The 21,578-nt window shown below is 41.1% G+C and overlaps 1 protein-coding gene across 2 annotated transcripts; it reads right to left on the bottom strand.

Moving 5' to 3' along the window:
• Positions 1 to 81: 81 nt before the first annotated feature.
• tbc1d2 (TBC1 domain family, member 2) lies at positions 82 to 20,608 on the bottom strand. Of its 2 annotated transcripts, none has more exons than XM_066720437.1 (14): positions 20,311 to 20,608; positions 18,187 to 18,625; positions 17,781 to 17,928; positions 12,252 to 12,387; positions 9,729 to 9,847; positions 9,108 to 9,346; positions 7,935 to 8,324; positions 7,152 to 7,283; positions 5,996 to 6,168; positions 5,347 to 5,847; positions 4,309 to 4,429; positions 3,788 to 3,973; positions 2,761 to 2,882; positions 82 to 2,213 (listed from the first exon to the last, which is right to left on the bottom strand). In XM_066720437.1, the coding sequence occupies exons 2-14, from the start codon at positions 18,613 to 18,615 to the stop codon at positions 2,012 to 2,014; spliced, it is 2,898 nt and encodes a 965-aa protein (XP_066576534.1). In that variant the 5' UTR covers positions 18,616 to 18,625; positions 20,311 to 20,608; the 3' UTR covers positions 82 to 2,011. The 2 variants fall into 2 exon arrangements, with proteins under 2 accessions (XP_066576534.1, XP_066576535.1); XM_066720438.1 differs by having other exon boundaries at positions 7,152 to 7,262.
• Between the last annotated feature and the right edge of the window lie 970 nt (positions 20,609 to 21,578).

The following is a 21,578-nucleotide window of genomic DNA, read 5'->3' as shown; positions in this document are numbered from 1 at the left end:
AATTTGTAAACCACAATGTCTGTTAAAAGCTAAACAGATTTGTTTAGGTTTAGTTTACGTTCGTTTGAAGCAAGCCAATACTTTTCACCAACCATTGATTTATTTAAATCCGGTAGCCTTCACTTATAGTTAGAGATGATACAATTCAACACTATGGATCCCAATTTCATTTCTGATGGGCAATAACATTGTTGTGAGAAATGCAAAACATATATGAGCAAGACCACTTTCTCATACTACTTGTAAAGAAGATGTTTACGCTGAGTGGATTCCTCCACATGGAAAAATAAACTGAATACATAGTAGCCAAAGATAGAAATAGAAATATAAAAATATATAAAGCTTTTAGTATCATTATGTATACATTTAATATTTAACAGTTTTACAGATGAGCTACAATGTTGTGGTGTTTATATGAAGTCGGTATACCCTTGGAAACATTCAATTGTGGAAATGATTTGCAGAAGTTAAAGTATTTACTCGGGTCACACCCAAAACAGTCCATGTGGAATCATGCTAACTAGACATTCGTTTCCTTACCACACATCCTGGTATTGCACTTTTTTCAATGACAAGACACTGATTTCAACACTGACACATCGGAGTAACAGAAAGCTTTACAAACCTGTATAAATGTCCTAATTCAGCATCTACTCACATAGGATAAAGAATTTAACACGCATCACTGCGTATTCAAAGTCATATAAATATACAAGTATGTAAATAATACTATTATTCTTTACATTTTATTTATTTAGAATACACTTTGTCCAGTTTCTGAAACCACGGCAAAGGAAATGTATCTGAATAATCCCCTCCTGCATATTAAGACTACTTACAGTAGATGTATAAATGTATACAAAACAGTCTAAGGACATAATATCTTCTATATAAATTGACTGGACTGGTATAAATTTATAGTATAATACTGTATCAAAAATAAAGCAGTTCTGCTAAACTGCATTGAATGAAAGGGAATAATGCATTTACAGTACTGTTACATTGTGGTTCAGTCATCTCCTGTGATGTAGAACTCTTTGGTTCTGCTTGTACAACAGCAAAGGAATCCATCGCCTGACGTAGGACAGCAAGACCTGAATGCTACCTTTACATCAGGGGTTCCCAAAGTGCGGTCCCCCAAAGCCATTCTTCAACCAGTCCTTTTCTGAACCTTTACTATATTTTTACACTTTTTAACATTTTCTGTAACAATTTGGGGGAAAATAATGAAAACATTTAAAGTTTAAAAGTTCCCAAACAGAAATGTATAGGAAGTAAAAAGGTATGATTTGGGACATTTTGTTTTCATCGGTGATTCATTTTCTACTGTGGCCCCCATCCCGTGCAACCTCCGTAAATTGGCCCTCCATCATCAGACATTGGGAACCCCTGCTTTACATGAAAGGGAAGTAGACTGAGGACCTGAGGCAGAAGGCTGGTGTTTACTCCAAGAGCTGAGGTTATATGGAGAAACCCTCCACCCCATACTTTAGAGGGACCTTCCCATCTGACCTGTCCTTCGATCAATGAAGGACTTTTTCCTGAGCTTACACACAGAGAGACAGTTTCAGTGGTTTCTGTAGGGCAGCCCTCAACACGATTTTATTGACTAATTCAAAGCTAGAGGAAACGGTTCTGTAGAAGGAGCCTTAGTCTTTTGTGGGAGGAATCCGCAAAGAGGGGTGTGTTAAAGGATGCCACCCTTAGTGCTACATCCCAATCAATATATAAAAAGGCCTGGATGCAAGTGCATTTAAATTACTATCCAACTGACACTTAGATCTCCTATAGACAGTAGTTCACACCAGACGTCAGTGTACTGCTTGCTGTAAAAGATAGAGTCCAGCAGATGCTCTACAGTACTGTGGAATTGTCCTGAGGTGAGGCCCCCGCTGGTCAAGCCCAGGTGAACAGAAATCTTCGGCTCCACAGCCCTTGCCCAGGTGAGTGCATGTTGCTCACATGCACACAGAGTCCAGTAGCTCCTATGAACCATGGCCAGATGGCCTTGCTACAGGTCCTCTTCGTCATCGCTCAAAACCGTGTCCAGCTCCTTGTCTTTGCGCTCCACCGTCTTGGTTACAAACTCCTCCTGGATCTTCTCCAGCTCTCGCAGCTCCACCCGCAGCTTCTCCCTGTGCAGGAACCGCCGGTTCCTCAACAGCTTCATCGGGAAGGGGTTCATGTCATTGAAAGCTATGTTCATCAGCTTCCTGCAGCAACAGGTGGGGAAAACAGCAGTCAAGAGAAAGAAACAAGCTCTGAGAGTCAAGGACCAAGATGATTTTACTCCCATCTCAGTGTGTCTTTGCCATCACCATAAAAAAATTAAAAATCTAACCAAAATGTACTTTGAAATCATCTCTATATGTGTTATGCGTAGTTCTCTTGTTGATTCTACCCAAAGTATTTATATATTCCACATGCTATAAATAATTAGAAGTTATTAGAGAAGTCGGAACATATAATTCATGGACCAAATTTCACTGTGCGTAGGTGTATTTAGTGTTATACTGGCTGAGGATCTGTATGAAAGTAAAACAGCATATTTAATATGAAAGCAGACAGAGATGCTGATAACCATAAGATCATCTGATTCTGGCCTTTCTATTTTTCCAAAGAGAAAACTTCTAGATACCACACTCCAAGTCTCTCTCCCATGAGAGAAAAGAGTCACTAAAAACCCACTCAACACGTTAGTCTGCCATCTGCTCTGGTAAACGTGCCACTCAGTGACACAGGCGGTCCTGTTGGCCTCACCTGCCGTCGGAGATCGTTCTGGTGAAGAACCGGAGGTACTGGTAAATCTCCACACTGTCATGAATCTTCAAGATGTCATCTTCTTTGTACTTGAAGAGGGCCAGTGCGTAGCGGAATATGACCTGAAGAAAGTGGTATAAGGTATGTTTTTCCTCTTATTAACAAGAAAAGGGGGAACAGTGATAATAACAGAAGTGCAATCAATTAGAAAATAGTTTGTATTCATACCCTGTACCTGTTACTGTCTCGGATCTTAGATTAGAGATGCATGTATTGAATGGTGGTTGGCAGTGTTCAATAAGGCCACTGTAAGACCCGTCAGGGTATTGAATTGCCCCTGAGCTGCCAACATTCGGATCTATAGAAAGCCTCTCTGACATTCTATACTGTCGGTAATATCTGCAATTGTGTTTCAAGGTTCAGACATGAGATAATCCAATTCAAGAATTAACACGCTTGTTATCTCCAAAAGCTTGACAAATGACAGTTTGATGTGGTATTAATGATTTCTTTGTGTGATTTAACGGGCTATTACTTTGCTATTGCATTTTGTTTCTTGTCTTGGGCTAAAGCAGGAAAGGTGAGATTCCAGTAGGACATAGCCTGGAGTGAGTGTTTTAATAGCATTAAATATCATCACAGCTACCCTTAGGCCTAAATGTTTCATCCCCATCTTTGCCAGAATGTTCCTCGATAGTTAGCAGCACTAAACGTAATGCCAGCTTCAGCCTAATTTTGTGTGTTTTTTCCCCTCTGATTTCAATAAAAGTTTCTTTACACAGCTTTGTCTTGCCTAGTAATTTTCATTTGGTTTATAAAAACTATTTCTGTGACCCAGCATCTCCAATGGCAATAAATGTTACCAGCAGGTAAAAAAGTACTCGATCTGTACCGTGTCACTAGGATCAGAATACTGCAGATTTTTTTAGTGGAGGAAGAAAATCCGACAAACCAAACTAAAATGAGTGGAGAGAGACAGAAACCCCCAGATCCTCTACAGGAGGTACACAAATCTGCTGGCCCTCACCTTGGTGCCCTCGTACAGGAAGGCGTCCCACAGGCGCAGCAGGATGTCACTGGCCAGGCTCTCCACGAACACCACCAGGAACCAGTTGAAGGTGATGAGCGAGACGTCGACGTTGTGCTGCTCGAAGTGGGCTGTCAGGCGTGGCATCTTCTCGGCCATGAAGTCCTTCAGCACTCTCTGGTCGGCCTGCGAGAGACATGAGGGGGACACTGCACTTTACTGTGGCCCATTGGGGAGATTGTGACATGCAAAGCAGGAGCTTCACAGCCTCATAAGAAGGGTGAAATCACACTTTCAGGTAAGTGTCCTAGAGTGACAAGCCTCATGAAGGACACTCCTTGGTGTACCAACGTCCTAATGCATGTAGGCCTGTCATCCATAATTAAGAAAGTAATTTGTTGCTATATTAATGAGATCTCTTCAGGTGGATTGGTTTCAATTGCCCAAGGATTCTTGGATCACAGGCATACATGCATACAGCACTCTCCTTTCCTCTTCATTCACACAACAAAGACAGGCACCTGGGAGGCTATGAGGGTCTTGTTGTAGTAGTCCTGTGGCATTATGGTCTCCACCACGGTCACCAGGCACCAGAAGGCATCCTCCTCGCTGTTCAGCACCAGCAGTGCGATCGCAGCCAGCCTGTGAGAAAGAGAGCCAGCATCAACCTCATTAATCCGCACACAGCAGGGTCTCTGAGTAGTGCATGTCTAAGACCTATCAACAGTGACACCGATATTTGCCAGTTGACGTGGATGTGCATAGGAGGCCAAAAAATAAGCAGCCATTTCTAACAAGCGGTTATCAGTAAAAGGAAAAGAACACCTGCATCATTTGCCCATTTCTATTTCACGCATCCTGAAATCCTTAAATTAGCAGCACTGCAGATTCACAACTGGTTTCCAGATGTTATTAAAGATAGTATATTCAAAATGTATGATGGGCATACCACAGTTATGCACAAAGGTGTTCATCAGCACCTGAGTTTGTCTGCATGATCTATTGTTTTCTTCATTTGAATTAGTGACAACATGATTGCAAACACTGTCTGTTCAGTCTTAACATATCTTTAAACTACTGACTAATGCTATTTCAGGAATGTTTCAAAAGCAGTCTCCTGTCAGGACATGACATATTTAATATTAAAGCTTTATATCCTGTTTTTTTTTTTTTTCTAATCAGTCACATATTTCATTAAACTGACATATCCACTAGATGGCCTTGTTTCATGTTCTATGTTTCAGCCCCTATTGATAATCATTTATTTCAATAATTTGTTTTCAGGTATTCTTAGCTTCTTATTTGGAAATTATTTGTTAGGGTGTTATATGGTCACAAGGCTTTATAATGGATTATAATGGATCTACATTTAAAATTAATTCCCAGTACTCTGCATGTAAAGGTTTTTGCACAAAAATCTGCAACTCCCTCTGAACTTCATGACATTCAAAAATACAGTAACAGAGCAACCAAAGAACAGACGAGGAACTGAGAAGGTCAACATAAAGATATGTAAACCGGTCTGCCCTTGAAGACAGAACTGGAGAGGGGGCGTTCACCTGTTGAGGCCCTGGCAGTATCCAATGGTGGGGTTTTGCCAGGAGAAGGCCATGAGGATGCGGCGCAGCTGCTGCACGGCAGGTCTCGTGGGTGAGGCGAAGCGCCGGTTGCTGGTGAGGGTGCGGTGGAGGTCCAGCTGGATCTGGCGTGAGGCGGGGTGCTGCGACGTCTCGCTCTTCCGGCACAGCTCCTGGTAGCGCTGCGGGTTTTGCTCTCGCAGGCCCTTGGTGCGCGTCCTGACCACCCAGCGCCACACCTGCTCCCGGTACTCCCGGGGCACCCCACAGCGGATCAGCCCCTTCAGCTCGGGCGAGGGCACCGGCTCCCCTGAGGGGCGCCCACCCAGGTAGTTTGCCCAGCGGCTCAGCAGGGGCTTGTCCACCAGGTCCTGGCTCAGCAGGTTGTGGTTGCGGATCTCCAGGGCCTGGATCTTGGCCAGCAGCTTCATGTCCCCCACCTCATACTCTGGGATGATCTTGAAGCCGTACTCATCGTACTCCCTGGAAGTGGAAAATGGCAGAATGAACCGGAGGGATGAAATGGTGAAACAGAGTATAAACAATGAAGAAGGAGTGAGAAGTTGCCATGATCTGTTCATTGCATGGGACAGTAATATTGTTTATTAAAGGTGAATGGTGCTACACCTACTGAACAGGGTTGAGTTTGAAGACATCCTTCATGTCTCCCTGTAGCGCATCTTCAATCAGCTGCTTCACCATATCCTGATGTTGGCTGTCAAGACTCTTGCTCTCCTGAAGCTTGCGGAGGACCACCAGGTACTTGCTCTCTATCTGACAGTTCTTAGCTTCCAGGTAGGCACACTAAGACAGAAGCAGAAAGATAGTGTTTGAGTGCCTGGGGGTTGGAGATGTATAGATGACTGAACCTTCCTGCATGCAATGCACAGCAACTTTAAGGCCTTAAAAACAGCCTAGGAAAGTAAAGGGGTCTTGAACCTTCCAAAGTTTGCCCACATCCCATCAATCTTTCCCAGGGTTTTGCTAATCCCAGTTTAATCCTAGTCACAGGTATTTATTCCTTTCAGAGTTTAATATGCTGTTCTTCAGCTGTGATTTATCTATTTTACTTCATGTTTGCTGTACATATCTGGGTAATGTCCAGGTTTAAAGAGACAGTCCAGCCTATGAAACAGGTTTTGGACTCCTAGCTATCAGCAAACATCACATCATTGTCATGCAAGAGCTCTGAGGAATAGGAATACAGTCGCACTCTCAAGTCAAATGTATTGCACACAGGTTGATATGTGAGAAAAGGAAGAAAAGGTCGTCCAGGTCTGAAAGTGCACACAAATATCAGGTAAATACAAGCAGTTGAGATTATAACTGAACAAGATGCAAGACAATCTCATTACAATATACAAGTTTCAGAAAATGTGTCTTTGAAAATGTTCAACACCCTTGTTATGCATCTGCAATTGAGCGGAAAAGTGCTTCAGCCTAGCTGTGTTGCCAGCTGTGGTTTCTGTTGTGTGGACAGGAGCTGTCTGGGCTCGCTGGTCTCACTGTGGTTTGTGGTGGCCCAGCACATTCTCTTGACACTTTAGCTTATTTGTTTTGAGGGAACCATCACTGATTTACTTTTTCAAGTACATCACTGCTCTAATTACCTAGCCATAATTATCCAATAGGAAAACTACTTATTAACTTAGAACTACATATTATTCCAAACAGGAGTGACTGCAGTCTACCAAATTATTTTGTTTTCTTTATTTTCAATTGTTTATGTTCAGAGTGAATCAATACTGTGACAGCTGAAAAAAAACAGAAGACATCTATTGACACACCTTCATCATCAGACCCTTCTCCTGCTCAGAACTGTTCCTCCACAGGTTTGTCAGCTGGTAGATTTCAGAGTTCAGGAACTTGTTTTGGATTTTGTACGCCTCAATGTCATCCTGACAGAGAAAAGAAAAAGACTGAGGCCAATTACACTTGAGCTGCTCCGCCTGGGACAGATGTAGAACCCGGTCTTATGAAACAAAGAGTACGTGTAAAAACAAGAGATGCCGCTCTCACGAAGCACAAGATTTAATTAACAGTTTTATAACAAGTCATGGCCCGCTGGGAACATGCAATATTAATTTTAGAGGTGACCTAAAAAAGCATTAAAGCGGTTTTAGTTTTAGCTGAACTTATACATGATGAAACATAGAAACATGGAACTATGTAATTCATATGTAATATGTTCCCATGAACAAACAGGAACTAAACTGCACACCACATCGACTATATTTAACAAGTCTATTTTAGACCATGACAGGAGCCAGCCATCTAGTGGTCTGTGTTCCTCGTTAATCTTTTCTGCTGTAGCCGTACAGTGCAAAATAACGTGGCTGATCCCAAATCCTCCCCATGAAAACACAACAAAAAAAGGTGAAAGTCCACATTCCCAACATTTGCAACCTTCCTAAGCCAGAGCAAAGCTTCAGATTAATGCAGAGTAACCTATTTTTGGAAGCACTTTGGCTACAGAAGAAACTTTACTACCCTACAAGCAAAGCTCAGCCATGACTGAAATAGAACAGCCCGCTTAACTTCATTGCAACACCAAACCCCTGTGCCCCTACCTTGAGGTTGTCGATCTGCTCTTGCATCTGGCGGAAGGTCTCTGCGTTCATGGTGTTGCAGACAGTGCGTCGGGGGTCATCCATGAAGGCGGTCACCTGCCCTGACAGCTTGAGGATGACCTCCTGCTTGGCGTGGTTCTTCTCCATCATCAGCTGCACGTGCTCCTGTAGCTCCGTCACGTGGCCATTTGCCTGGCCCAGCCTCTGCTCCAGCTCCGTCTTCTCCTGCCGCTGGGCCTCCAGCCGCCCCTCCAGGTCGGCGATGTGCCGCTCGCGGTGCCGCACCAGCTCCAGCCGCTCCTGCTCCCCCTCGGCCGACAGGAACTGGGTGCACGTCCGCTTCTCCTGCTGGGCGGCCTCCAGGGCCTTGTGGAGGAGCAACACCAGCTCCTGTAGAGGGAAACAGAAACCAGTGGTATTTCAAAATGAGATTGAATCAGAGAGCGATCCAAAGACAAAGGGAATCTATGACGCTTAAGATATTTAACCACCACTCTTATCCTAGTGATCACAATAAGAACTGCCTCAGAGTTGTGGTAAAAAAAAAAAAATCTGAATAAAAGATGAAAAACTCTGGTTAGAATAAAAATGTATAAAAAACAAAAAACAGCTATAAAAATAGGCAAGTAATAAATACATGTCAAATACAATAAATATATTTCACTCTTAATCTATTATCTACCCCAGCAGAAAATGCTATGTCCAATGTAAAAAAAAATATGAGTCAGAAACGCAAGACATTTATCTCATATGCGGCTCAATTTCTTCTGCTGGTGACCGCAGCTACAGCGAGCAACTGCAACAATCTTATCTCGCAGTTCCATCAGCATATCATCAGATTTTGAGATGCAACAGGTGCAACATGGTGCCATGTAGCTTATCAAGGTTAAACGGTATGATACAGGAAAAAGCATTTCTTTGAACTGCACACAAACCTCATCTGATATGGCTTGCTTAGAATTGTAATGAGGAAGTGATGAATTTAATACGAATTTGCAATTGACACCAAATGGTGAGTAGTGTTTGGTTTATTACAAAACAAATTGATTTGGATATACATAATAAATCAAGCAGTTCACTCTCGTACTATGCCAGCAAAGCCCTGTCGGTTCCCGGCCAACGTGCTCCACTGAACCCCAGAAGACTGGAGACTCTCTCTGTGGAAACGCTCACCTTCTGGGACTTGAGGTCCTCTTGGAGTGAGAAGACCTCCTGCTGCAGTCGAGAGACTCTTGCGGTGGCATTGGCCTCCTTCCGGTCTACAGGCAGCGTTGCAGAGGTGCTAATCTTCTTTTCCCTCCTCCAGGAGAGGCTGCACGGTGACCGCCGGCCCCCCTGATGGGGCTCCTGCTCCGGCTCAGTCAGCTGCACCGGGGCTGGGGGCGGGGGGTTCTCCGGGGGTGCTGGCAGGGCTGGAAGAACCACAGTGTTCAGATATCACTATCACCCTTTTCTGTATACTTTCTGTTCATATGCGTTAATTTCTGTGCCGACTTGTAGTTCTGTTGGGCCAGTGGTCATATTCATGCCAATTTGTTTCCTGCCTGATTTCTGATTTGTTTAGACATAAATATATTAATAAATAATTGCTCATACAAACGTGGTGCAAAACTGCAAAGCCAACACAATTGCACCAAATTATTTCAATGGAGCTGGTGGAAAGTGCAAAGTGGAATAAATTCTTACTCCTGATTTTATTTGCAGTGATGTGTGGGGATCAGCCGTGATTAATGCACCCTGGCCTTCACCCTCTCCAGACCTCCAGTGGGCAGTGCGAGTGTGTGACAGACCAACCTGCAGTGTTCTTGATGCTTGGGGAGAGGGCATCCTCACTGGGGGGCTCTTCAGCGTGGCTGGCACTGTGGCTGTACTCCTGGAATGAGCGGCTGTTGCAAATATTGTGCACCGAGTTCCTGTCAGAGGAGAAGGACACCGGAGCTCAGATTGACAGCCAGGGACACAGAGCACAGACAAACACCAGCCCTGGACAGGGTCACAACTGGGCCCAAGGAAATGCTTTGATTAGTGAAAAACCCATTCAAGTGGAAGACAATGATGGCCTAACATAAAGTTATTTTAATCTTAGCTTTCCAAACACATTTGTATAAATAGGCAACTAAAGACAAATACTACCTGAACCTGATCATTGTCCTCTAAATCTCTCAGTGGCATGGAGCCAAACTGAAAAAATTCCTGCCTGACGGAGAACTTGTCCTTTACTGTTGAGGAAAGAGAACACAACTCCCATATTTACTTCCCTCTACTTAGTTTTTTGTTCTTCTAGGTGACACTAACAGATGATATACCCCAGTACCTAGACGTAAAGCAGTGACACTGGATAACTGTTAAACTTATTTATTTGAGAGTCTGACTTCAACCAGAGGTATTGCTAAACTAGCACCACCCGTGATCGCTCCCCATGGCTATGTAACTCTCTCTGGCTGTAAGGCTGGGATTACATCAACACAGCTTTCTATTTGAATGAGCAATAATGTACATCTGGCTTGGGCAACTCCTCCCAGTCTCAAAAGTCAGTGTTGGATTTTGAAAAATAATAAAGCTTATAGAAGTCTCCAATGGACAGCTCTCAGTTTCTGCTGTAGTCGATGGTCTTCATATATGAAACTCTGATTAACAGAATCCAAGACAATCAAAAATTATGGCAGTTCATTACCATTCCCCTTATTAGCCAAACCTGAGAAAAATGTACATAAGACATGTTGGTCTGAAGGCTGAGAAAGTTGTGCTGTCTTAGACTGTACCATTTGAAATAAAAGGCTTAGAACATAAAAACCAAAAGAGTCCTAATTTGTCCAAGCTGTGGATTTAGAGCTCACTGAACAAGTCTTACATGTGGCAGGACTTTCTCATCAGTGTGTCGATTTTGAGGAAGTGGAACATTTGCATCTTTTAACTGTTTTTCTTATCCTATTGCTACTTATAAAAATAGTAAACAATAACTGAAAGATAAACTTCCTTTCTGTCAGATGAATACTATACTCTTTCTAAATCAAACCCTTGAAATCTGGTTCCCTTTTTAACTCAAACCACAATTCAGAGAAAGAACAGGCTTTGACACAGTAACCTGCAACCTGTGTGCTCGAGTCACTTTACGCGGGTGGTGGGGGAGAACAGTTTTTCTGTTTGACATGTAATTGAATACCTACACCTTACACATACGTGAGCAACATTTTCAACCTAAGAGCTAAGCAGCATGACAATATTCTCCTGAAACAGTAGCAGAAAGTATTTATTCAATGAAAGAATCTCTAATAGAACTAAAGAAGTAAAAAAGAACAGCCAAAGGAGTAAGTGTTGGCTCATTATGTTTGAGGTGAATTTGAAATTGATTTAACTATTGTTTCCACAAATGCCCATATTGTCTATTTTTATATAATGTAGTGTACTTTAATCTTCTGACTTGAATCAGATGATCCCTAATCAACAAAACAACATGTTTTAAATATTAATTAAGTAGGGTTTTGTAAAATTAATGTTATTAATGTTTTTAATCTAACTTGATTTAACTTCAGTCTATCCATGTTAAATATTACCATTTAGTTTTAGATTGAAATCATCATGATAGCTTTGAACATATTTTGTAAACATGTACAATATAAACAAGCATGTATAAAATTGTTCTGTATATTAAAAAAAAAAAAATCCCCCTTAATGTTAAACAAAGGAGGAATTTCCCAGTAATTTCTGCCAGCATGGCTTCCTATAAAGTGTTCACTGGCAAATTTCATCATTCCAGAACACACCATTCTTTTGCAATAGAGCCAGCCAAGAAGGAAGTGTAACCACTATCATATGAGGCTGCTTTCATATCTAAATGTTGTGATTTGTGTATTCTTCCTGGCAGCATATGCTATATGTGACATATGTGACTGCCCAGTTAGGGAAATGCTAGAATTACAGCTTTAACTCATGTATATTTAAATACAATCAGTGCTTAAGGGGAATGGCCTTCATTCTTCTACCACAGGCTGTATTACGACCACTGTAATTAGTGATTAATTAGCTCTGAGGAACCAAAGGGACTATTCTCCTATACATTCATATGATACAAAATGATAAAATATGAACATTTCTTTTCAAAGTAAAAAATGTGTTTCAACCTTTGATCACAATTATCTGTAAACCACATGATTTGATACTGTCATGTTTAGTTTCCTCCTGCTGGTGCCAAAGTGATTGTGTTTCTTGTTTTTATTCTATGAATACACAGAACATATCAAAAGCCGGTCAGTTCGAACACACCCATAAGCCTGAGGCCGAGTGTGGCGATACTAGGAGGCTGACTGGAGTACTTACTGCAGCTCCGTCAGAGGGTGCTTGAGAGAAATATTCTGCAGGGTTAGTTGCTGCCATGGGGCTGGCAGGGCGGCTGCCTCCTCTCCCACGAGGCCTGTGGGAGTCTTTACGGTTGGCAGGAAGACATCGGCATTTCCTGAAAAGAGAAGGAGTCATTAAGTGCACCACACCTTTCATGGCAAGCCTCAACGCAACGCAGCCTACCACGACAACCGAAAATATTTAGAGTCTACAAAGGAGCACCCAGCCAAAGCAAACAATCCTGGTGCCAGTGTGCTTAGATAGTTCAGTTTTATTATGAGCACTATGTGAACCTTCAGTACACACACACTGTCCTGCCCAATATCAAACTGGAAGCATGGAAGTGGTCATGGTAGAAAATATAATGATAATGTTGGTCGATAATAGAGTTGGTCTATTGAGTCTTTAATTACAGGGAGCAGAGACTCAGGGATTAGCAGCTTTGAAGAAAGTCACAAAAGGGAGAGAATAGTTTGCTAAATCCTGTAGGTCTGTCATTTTCCACATAAATACAATATACTAATTGAATTGATCTGTTCTCACGAAAGAGAATTAGGCTAAAACACAGAGAACAAGAACATTTAATATTAATAGCAACGATGATTGGACACTGAACCTCTATATGGAGACAACCTTAGCCCTTTGGAGTAAGCACCAAGGACTACCCACTGCCCTGCAACAACACCTTTCTCAGAGATTCCGAGACACTTCAGAAATAGTGAAAGGTTAAATACGTACATTCAAAACCCACAAACTGTTTCTGCAAAGTTACACAAAGCGGCAAAGGAAATGCATGACTTGCAACTCTAGGCAACACGTACATAACCTCCTTTATTCTTTGTAGTTCTGAGACTTCTTTGCAGTCAAAACCACACTTCAATGTATATATTCACATGGTCACACTCAACCAAATGCAGAAACAGCAAAAATAAATAAAAATAAATCTGTTTTTGTAGCAGGCTGTTCTCCTCCGCCATGTTTCATGACTGGGGCCTTGGAGATTCGTCTCTCGATTTACAACTAGTCTTTTCAAGCCTTGTGAAATATGGCAAGCTTGTAATATAAAAACGGGCTAAATTTCTGCCAGGGTTCAGCATTTTAAGACAGCCCTGTTCTCTACTCTTAGACTTATTAGTGCTAAATGTGAAAGCATTTGTTGAAGAATTGTCTCATACTGGTACATGTTTGTTGGAAAAAAGGCAAGTCAAAGCAACTCTTTGAAAGTAGAAAACAATGACTTCATGTTTCCTTATCTCCAGGGAGAGGTTAGTTAATTAAGTTAGTCAGCTTAAGAGTCAGCCTAGATGACATTTTGGGCAGAAACAGGAAAATAGATTTTGAAATAATGTACAGGCCAATAAAGGGACAGTACCAGAACTTATACCAAAATCAGATGTTACCACATATTGGAAAGTTCCTTGTACATCATTTTGCCTTGTTTTATAATTGTATTTGATATACAGGTAACAGGAATTTGAATATTGCTCCTGTGTTCATTGTATAATTTATGTATTAAGTCCAGTATTGCATTGCGTTGCTGTTACAGAGTGTGCTGCACCATTGCTGTGCCACTTGACCACTTCCTGAATAAAGATTAAAATGAAAATACAATGAGGGCTTTGTTTTTGTATTTAACCTTTTTTAACTTTTCTGGTTATTATTGATGTGTTACCAGATAATGAAATGAAAATAATTGTCTTTTTGATGTAATCTTTCTAATCTTTCAACAGGAAGGGAGTCAAACGTCTCTACGAAAGGGCAGTGTTAACCTTTACTTACAACACAGAGAAAACTCCCTTCCTTTTATTCAATATTTCAATTACCTGTACAAACCATAGGCACCATAAATGAAAACACAGAAAATGTCTATTTGACAAAAAGATTTTCATATTTTAAGTATGGGAATGTGGCCCACACTGTTTGTAAAATTTTCAGCAGCCTATGGAGGATTAATGAGAAAAAAGACAAAAAATAATAATTAAAATATGACACAGGTGTGCTTCATAGAGTACTGTAGCACAGTATTAAACTTGGTGTACTGAGTAACCAATATAGGGTCCATATATATGAAAAATGCGTATTGTATGCATTTTTAAATAGGTATTCCATAAATGTAAAGAAGGTAACAGATCCCAGTTTAAAGTATTGATATGTATATGATTTAATGAAAATACAATATAATCCGTATATGCTGTATATTTACAAATACAGATGAATACTGTTTAAAAGCAATCGATGTAACTTTTTACATTGAAAACTGAATGAAATAACATGGTCTACATTTTGTCACAGACGTTCAAGTACTAGACATGAAGCAGCTGTAGGACGTACAGATACGTCTTATGGGTAAATTGGCCTCTAAAAAAAGATAAGAAAAATCTTTCCTCCGGCTGTTTACACATGCTGTGTGCAGTGACACTGGTGGTAATCATGAGCTAACTTTAGAGCCTTCCTCAGAGCACTGAAATGCCACCTGATTCAGAGCTCATTAACTGTCAGACTCCAACACACAGCACTGACCCAGTTGAGACTGTCAGGCAACTTGTCCCTCCTGGCCTTCATGCCCTTTCAACACACCGTCACACACTGTACTAGCCTATTGGTTGGGGGAGCGTTGCTGTGTCACAGAGTCTGCTTGCTAAACTGACGAGATGAGCCTGATCATTTTCACTCAGACCTTTCACCTCACGATTACAAACAGGGAGTGATAGTTCCCGTTTGTAATTTGTCATAACACTGCATAACCTGAAATTGTTTGCCGATGGTCTAAAAAGTATTGCTGATGCAGAGATACTGGGAACATTGTTCTAAAATGAGTGCTGCATGCATATCTTTAAAAAGGGAAAATGCCCAAAACATTTTACACTTTGGTGCAAAGAAATGTAAAGGATTAAGAACGGTGCTCCACAGAAACATCTCCCATAACCTAAACGGATGCTTATATTATTATTAATCTAATGAAGCGTAGATACTTTACAACATAAACATAGCTGAACATTATTCTGCTTAGAGGGACGGAGATGTTGCTATTATTATTATTGTTAATTCTTGTCAGATGCCCTTATGTTGTAAGGGCGACTTACAACATAAGTCGATGGTGTGCCTTTCTGGGGTATAAGCGCTCTGTCCACCTGAGCAGGAGAACCTCGAAGAAGGAGATGTTTTCAATATGAAAATGGTTGTATCGATCCACATACCTAAGGATCTGTGCTTGTAACAGAGGGATTGAGTTTCTCCTTAAAACAAGGGAAACTGGCTGACAGTCCCTCGTTCTTTCTTTAGATGGAGTTGCAAAATATCACCAAAGGGGATTCCCAGCTGAGACGGGCGAGGTAATGAAAACTGTAAAGCAAGATTCTCTAGATAAGTTTGAACTCGTGTCTGCACAAATCGAAGAATGTTACACCCTTAAAAGTCACATGTCTCATCTACATTCTTCTATTAACTTTCATTGGCATGCTGTTGTTTAGGCTAGGCAATGTTCTGTAAGAACTTTTTTATTTTTTACAAAGACAAATTACTTATTAATGTGACTGCAAATCATGCAAAACAACTGAAAACTCTCCACAATGAGAAACCAGTCCAAAGTCTTGAACACTTCGTCTAGAGCTGCTGTGAAGAGTTTTGGGGAGATCTTGTCTTCTTGACATATTTCTTAGATCTTGATCTTGTCAGGGTTAGATTGTTAACGTACATTGTTGTGATATATTTAATAGTTATATCGGTTTCCTCGGTTTTGATGACTGAATTTGGATATATTGAATCCAATGTTTTAACATAGTCAAAAAAGCCCAGGCACAGAGAAAGCTCATATTCTCTGCATCTTTCTTAATTATAAATAATTATATGCACTTCTGAATCCTGTTTCCTCTCATGGTTGGGCGAAGTCTAGTGGGCGGAGGCAATTTGATAATATCTTTGTAAATTGTACAAAATGGTAAACAGCCAAAATTATTCAGAAATATGTCACTACGTGCATACTCCGCTGTCCCCACCCCCTGCCATGGAGCCCTTGCCGCCTGCCCCACCTGTCCAAGATCCCCGGGATCCGGCTGCTCTCTGTTAGTTTATGTTTAGAGAAGGATATGTGCAAAGTATTGAGTTTAGGGTCAAAGGGGAGATTAGTTGAGTTTTTGTATGTATATTTTGTTTTGAAGCACTCCAGTACTGTCGTTTCATTAAACCCACACTTTTGCACCATACTCATGCCTGTTGTTTCCCGAGCCTCACCCAGACGCCATGTGACCTAATACTAAAGCCATGGACCCCCAGAAATGCATTTTCTCCCATAACAATTTGCCATGCTAAAGAAGTTTTTGTTTTTCTCTCCTCTGTGTCTAATGGTTTATTTGTGTACTTGTCTATGTTTATTTATAATCTGTAAAGCGCTCTGCAGCTACCCTGTGAAGGGAACTGTACAAAATAAAAACAATACTATAGATACACCCGTAGAAGACCTGAAGGAATATAAAAAAGCTGATCTTAAATCTGTCATACTGCAGTGAAATATTGTTTGTGATTGTACATGTGATGTTTTAAATACAGCTGAGTAGCACAGTGCAAGCAGAGCAGCTCAGTCCTTTGCCGGTCACACTGTAATGGCATTCCATGCACGGACAAAACTTCAGAGTTCATCCTGGTCTAAAGTTAACGTGTTCAAAGATAACGTGAGTTTGAAATAGCTTTTCCTCTGCGGCTATGGAGCGGTCTGAACATAACCAGCTGTTGCTGCCAGTAGCCGCACAGACCCAGTCCTGACACAGTATGACAAACAAGCTACTGACTCTTAGGGAATCAAGAACTATTTGATGGCTTAGAGGAGCCAATCTAACAAAAGACTTGCTGTTCAAATTAATTTACATTACGGAATGACTCATCGCTGAATAAAGGCTGTTTCACCTCACAAAGCTGGAGTAGAGCGCCATAGATGCTAATTGAAATTATATTTGATGTCACACAATTGAACTCAGAGGCCATTATTTCACACTACAAAGGCAATAAACACTTTAGTAAGATTTATGAGAATGTACTCATTATGTAAGGGGAAGGAGGAACTGAAATGAAATTGCATATTCCAGAATTTCTTAGTTGTAGTATTGTTTTCTGCAATGATGATCGCACTGCTAGCATCACATTACAACATAAAACTAGGGCAGAAGTGAAAGAACTTAAAACAACATCAGTTAGAATACATGTATTTCATGCATCAGAGACATGATCTGTGATAAGTAATTTAACACCTCAGTTAATAACCAATTTGTGAAACCGAAGGTAGTTTTTCCTTACCTATGGTTAACCCAAGTTCATAAACATGTAAAGTAGTGGCTTGTTTTCTTCTCCCCTTGCTTTCTGAAATATTGTATTATTTTCCTACTGAACAGAAGGTTCTATCATCTACGGTTTTAACACAAACTCCATAAAAAGACAAAGAGAGCGAATGAAGATTGCACTCTAATGGGAGGTTTCAACTTGTTTTGGGGAACAGCTGCTCCTGCGTGCCTGTCTTACCTGCAGTGCTGCGCAGGACAGTCTGAGCTGTGTCCAGTCCTGGGGCTGCACTTGGCTGAGCTGGCACCCTGATCAGACTGGAGCTGTGCTGCCATCGCTTCAGCTGTAGCTGCTGCAGCCAGTACATCATGGTCTCACGGTTTAAAGCCTGTAAAACAAAAGTATTTTCTCAGGGGGTTGGCATGTCTGGGATAGTGTGCTTCCCAGAACATGGAACTGAAGTTCTCCAGCTCCTAAAATATACATCTAAACACACCAGTGCCTTCCCCAAAACTAGTTCAGTTTGATATAACAAATAGTGAATGTTGCCTAAAATGTGGGTTTTATTTCGAGCAGGGTTCTGCAACCCTGGTCCCGGAGAGCTGCACAGACAGATATTCCTCAGAAGACTGCCCACTCTGTTTACCTTGAGAACAAAAAGTCTTTCTGGGATTTGGATGTGGAAAGTGCCTTCGTCCCCCTGGGTCGGGTACCCAAAGGTGGCTTTTATCAGCTCTATGCTTCCCAGAGGGGTTACATCCTGCGGTGTCCTGTAGTAGTACAGCTGGCACTTCATCTCCTCGTACGTGAACCAACGAGACTTCCAGGTCTTTAAGGGGCCCCCAAGCTTGTGCAGATATCCACAGAGTTTAGTGGAGGGAGCCTCATCTTCATTCAGCGCACTGGCGGCCTCTGGGCCATTCCCATTACCCTGACCCTCTGTAGGGGAATACAGGCCATTCTCCTTGCCCTCTCCCACATCCTTGTCCATGGGGATACTATTTGTGAGTGAGTCTGGCTGGGGTAGTTTGGATACGGCACATTTGGCATTTCCAGCTCGTTCTTCATCCATCATAGCTTGCAGACTAAACAGAAAACAAAAATAAGATTATTTGAACAGGGAAAGTTTTCAATGGGTGCATTATGCTTTTTGTTGCACTTGTTGGGAAATTACATTGCAAATTTCTAGGCCTATTAATTCCACAGAAAGCCTGCATGAATAGACTGCAGCTGGTTTGCTATAACATTATTTTATTATATTTAATCCCTGGTTGGACTTTTATTTTAACTATTTGTATTCTCATAATGTCTAAATTTGTCCTGCACAAAATCATTATTCAACTATAGGACACTGACTGAAGAAACTGACACTTCAAATTGAGGAACAGCTGCAAATAAAATCCAGTAGCAGGCACTGATACAACATAACTTCTACATTGCAAATTATATATTTAGTGCAGGGAGAGCATTTTTCAAAAGATCATTTTGAACCCTTATGTTGACTCTTGTGTTAATAACTACAAAAAGTCAGCTGGAGTGTGATGTGCTACAACTGTGAGATTGAAGAACAAACGCATACACTCCCCCTAAGGAGGTATAAAAACCAACAACATATAGTCTAATTAGTTTATTGCTTCTGAGGTTGATATTATGATATTGATATTACTAATGATATTAGTAAATATAAAGAGCTCTGTAGAGAGACATGCTGTTGTCAGGTGTGTTCATTGTGACCCTAAAATACTGCAATTGATTTGCCCTGTTTGTGTTACTTCAACCATCTGTTTGACAACCTTTCTGCAGTTTGATCATCTAGATAAAAAAAATATCTATAGCAATATAACATGTTTAGCAATATTTTATTTAAAGCCTAGGAACAGCTCTGACAGGGACAATATAATTGTGAAATCAAATGGTATTTTCCTCATTCCAATCAGATGGTTCGGATAACTCAGTCATGTTGTATAAATAGTACACACAGTTTTAAGTATCATTACAAACATTGATGCATTATTGTAGATAATATGACGATACAAATTGAAAATGCAGAAGCCTCTGACCTGCTCACAATTACTGGTTTGTGAAGAATTGCAATATACAGAATAAGACGATGCGACTTGTTGAAGCTGCAAATTCACTGCCAATGTCAAATGTGAGAACATCCCTCGTACCATAAAAAATATAAGAAAGAGCTGGTCTGTGAGTCGTCCATCACAACACACCATAGACTTTCCATAATAATAACAATATGATTATGCATTACATGTATTATCAATATGGTTATAACATACAGAAATAGTATGTTAATGCAAACATGATAATAGGGTATATCTGAGAAAGTCACCCGTGCTGTAACCTGAGCATTATTTTGTTATTTGGTAAAAAAAAATCAAAAAGTCACAATGCACATTTCCTAATAATGAGCACATAATGAATGCTGCACTGTTATTGCACATTCAATCAGAATAGCCTCCAGTCACGGAAAGCACTGTCGCTACAATGTACCACTTCCACAAGAGAACCGAACTAGTGCGCCTCCTCAACACGTTGGCAACACAATTAGTTAACATTGACCCCACCTGCCAATATAAAACTAAAAACCTGTACCCATTGACGATGCTTTTCTACTCTTATATTACAGTAAAATGCCAGTAACCTGCTCTTGTCTTGCACTTCCAATCGCGCACCTTCCCTCACCTCCGGCAAACTATCCATACATAAAATAATCGTATTTACACTGCAAACACAGCTTAAGTTACATAGATTTTACCTGAATCGCCTTCTTGGAAACTTCCTTGTTGTCGTCGCATGGTGTCTAGAGGTAAATAGCCTGCTCTTTAGCCGAGGGCATGGGTTACAATCCAAAGTCCGAAGACAGCGGCGCAAAGACGCACCGAATTAGGTCGCGTCGGAGCAGCGCCGAAGTCCGCAGATCTGCGCAGCTCCGCCAATGGGATCGGGGGGATTCTGCAAGATCTGCACACAAACTGCGGACATCTGCGCTAACAGACCGCGACCTTTTTTGCATGCCCTGTGCTGTGCTTTGCTTACTCATGCGCCGCCGGGGTTGGTTTCCGAAAGGCTTTGTCTCTGACGAGTCACTGTGTTAAGACTGTGTTAAGACATGCCCCGGGAAAAAGAAAGTCTGCTCTCAGGCTGCGCAGACTCTGGTGGGAAAACACCTCTCCTACTGGCTGTGCTACCTCAGTCCTGCAGCCCACAGTCAACAACAAACACAAATACAAGCCCATCATTGAACCAAATGTAAGAATGGAATATTTCTTTTTAAAGTAATCATTTCACTCACAATATCAACTGTAAAGTATATATCTTTAAAAATATAATGAACACCAATAAACAAAAGTGTAGTTTATACATGTTTCATATCAAATCAAGATACTGTAGTGTTTGCTCTAAAGCAGGGGTTCCCAATGTCTGGTGATGGAGGGCCAATTTCCAGAGGTTGCATGGGATGGGGGGCCACAGTACAAAATGAACCACCGATCAAAAATTAATATGTCCCAAATCATACCTTTTTATTTCCTATACATTTCTGTTAGGGAACATTTAATTGTTGTTTTAATTATTTGTCCCCAAATTACATGTGCAATTTGTAACAGAATTAATTAAAAAAAGTGTGAAAATATAGTAAAAGTTCAGAAAAGGAGTGGCAAACAAACATCCTTAAGGGCCGCATTTGGCCCTGAACTTCGGGGGTGGCTGCTGTTACGGATACATGTAGTCACCATTATAAAGTGAAACAGCATCCTTTGGTGTGAAATTTAAACTTGCTTATTGTAGAACATGTGTTTTAACTAGTCAGTATGAAGGGGCCCGGGGACCCAAAAGGGAACTCAGTTTAAAGGCATTCAAAATAGATGCTTCTTCAGAGTTGTCGCAGTCTGAAACAAGCTCTCCAGCCACGTTGTTTATGTTGATTCCTTGGCATCATAACCAACAAACAAAAAAACACAAGCAAATAAATACATAAAACACAAGCATTTATGTTTTAAACGTCTGCACAATGTGGCAGTTGGC

Source organism: Amia ocellicauda, chromosome 13 (genome assembly GCF_036373705.1).
Source record: "Amia ocellicauda isolate fAmiCal2 chromosome 13, fAmiCal2.hap1, whole genome shotgun sequence".
Classification (NCBI taxonomy): domain Eukaryota; kingdom Metazoa; phylum Chordata; class Actinopteri; order Amiiformes; family Amiidae; genus Amia; species Amia ocellicauda.
Note: the sequence above shows the minus strand (reverse complement) of the source record. Positions and strands in the feature narration are given on the sequence as shown.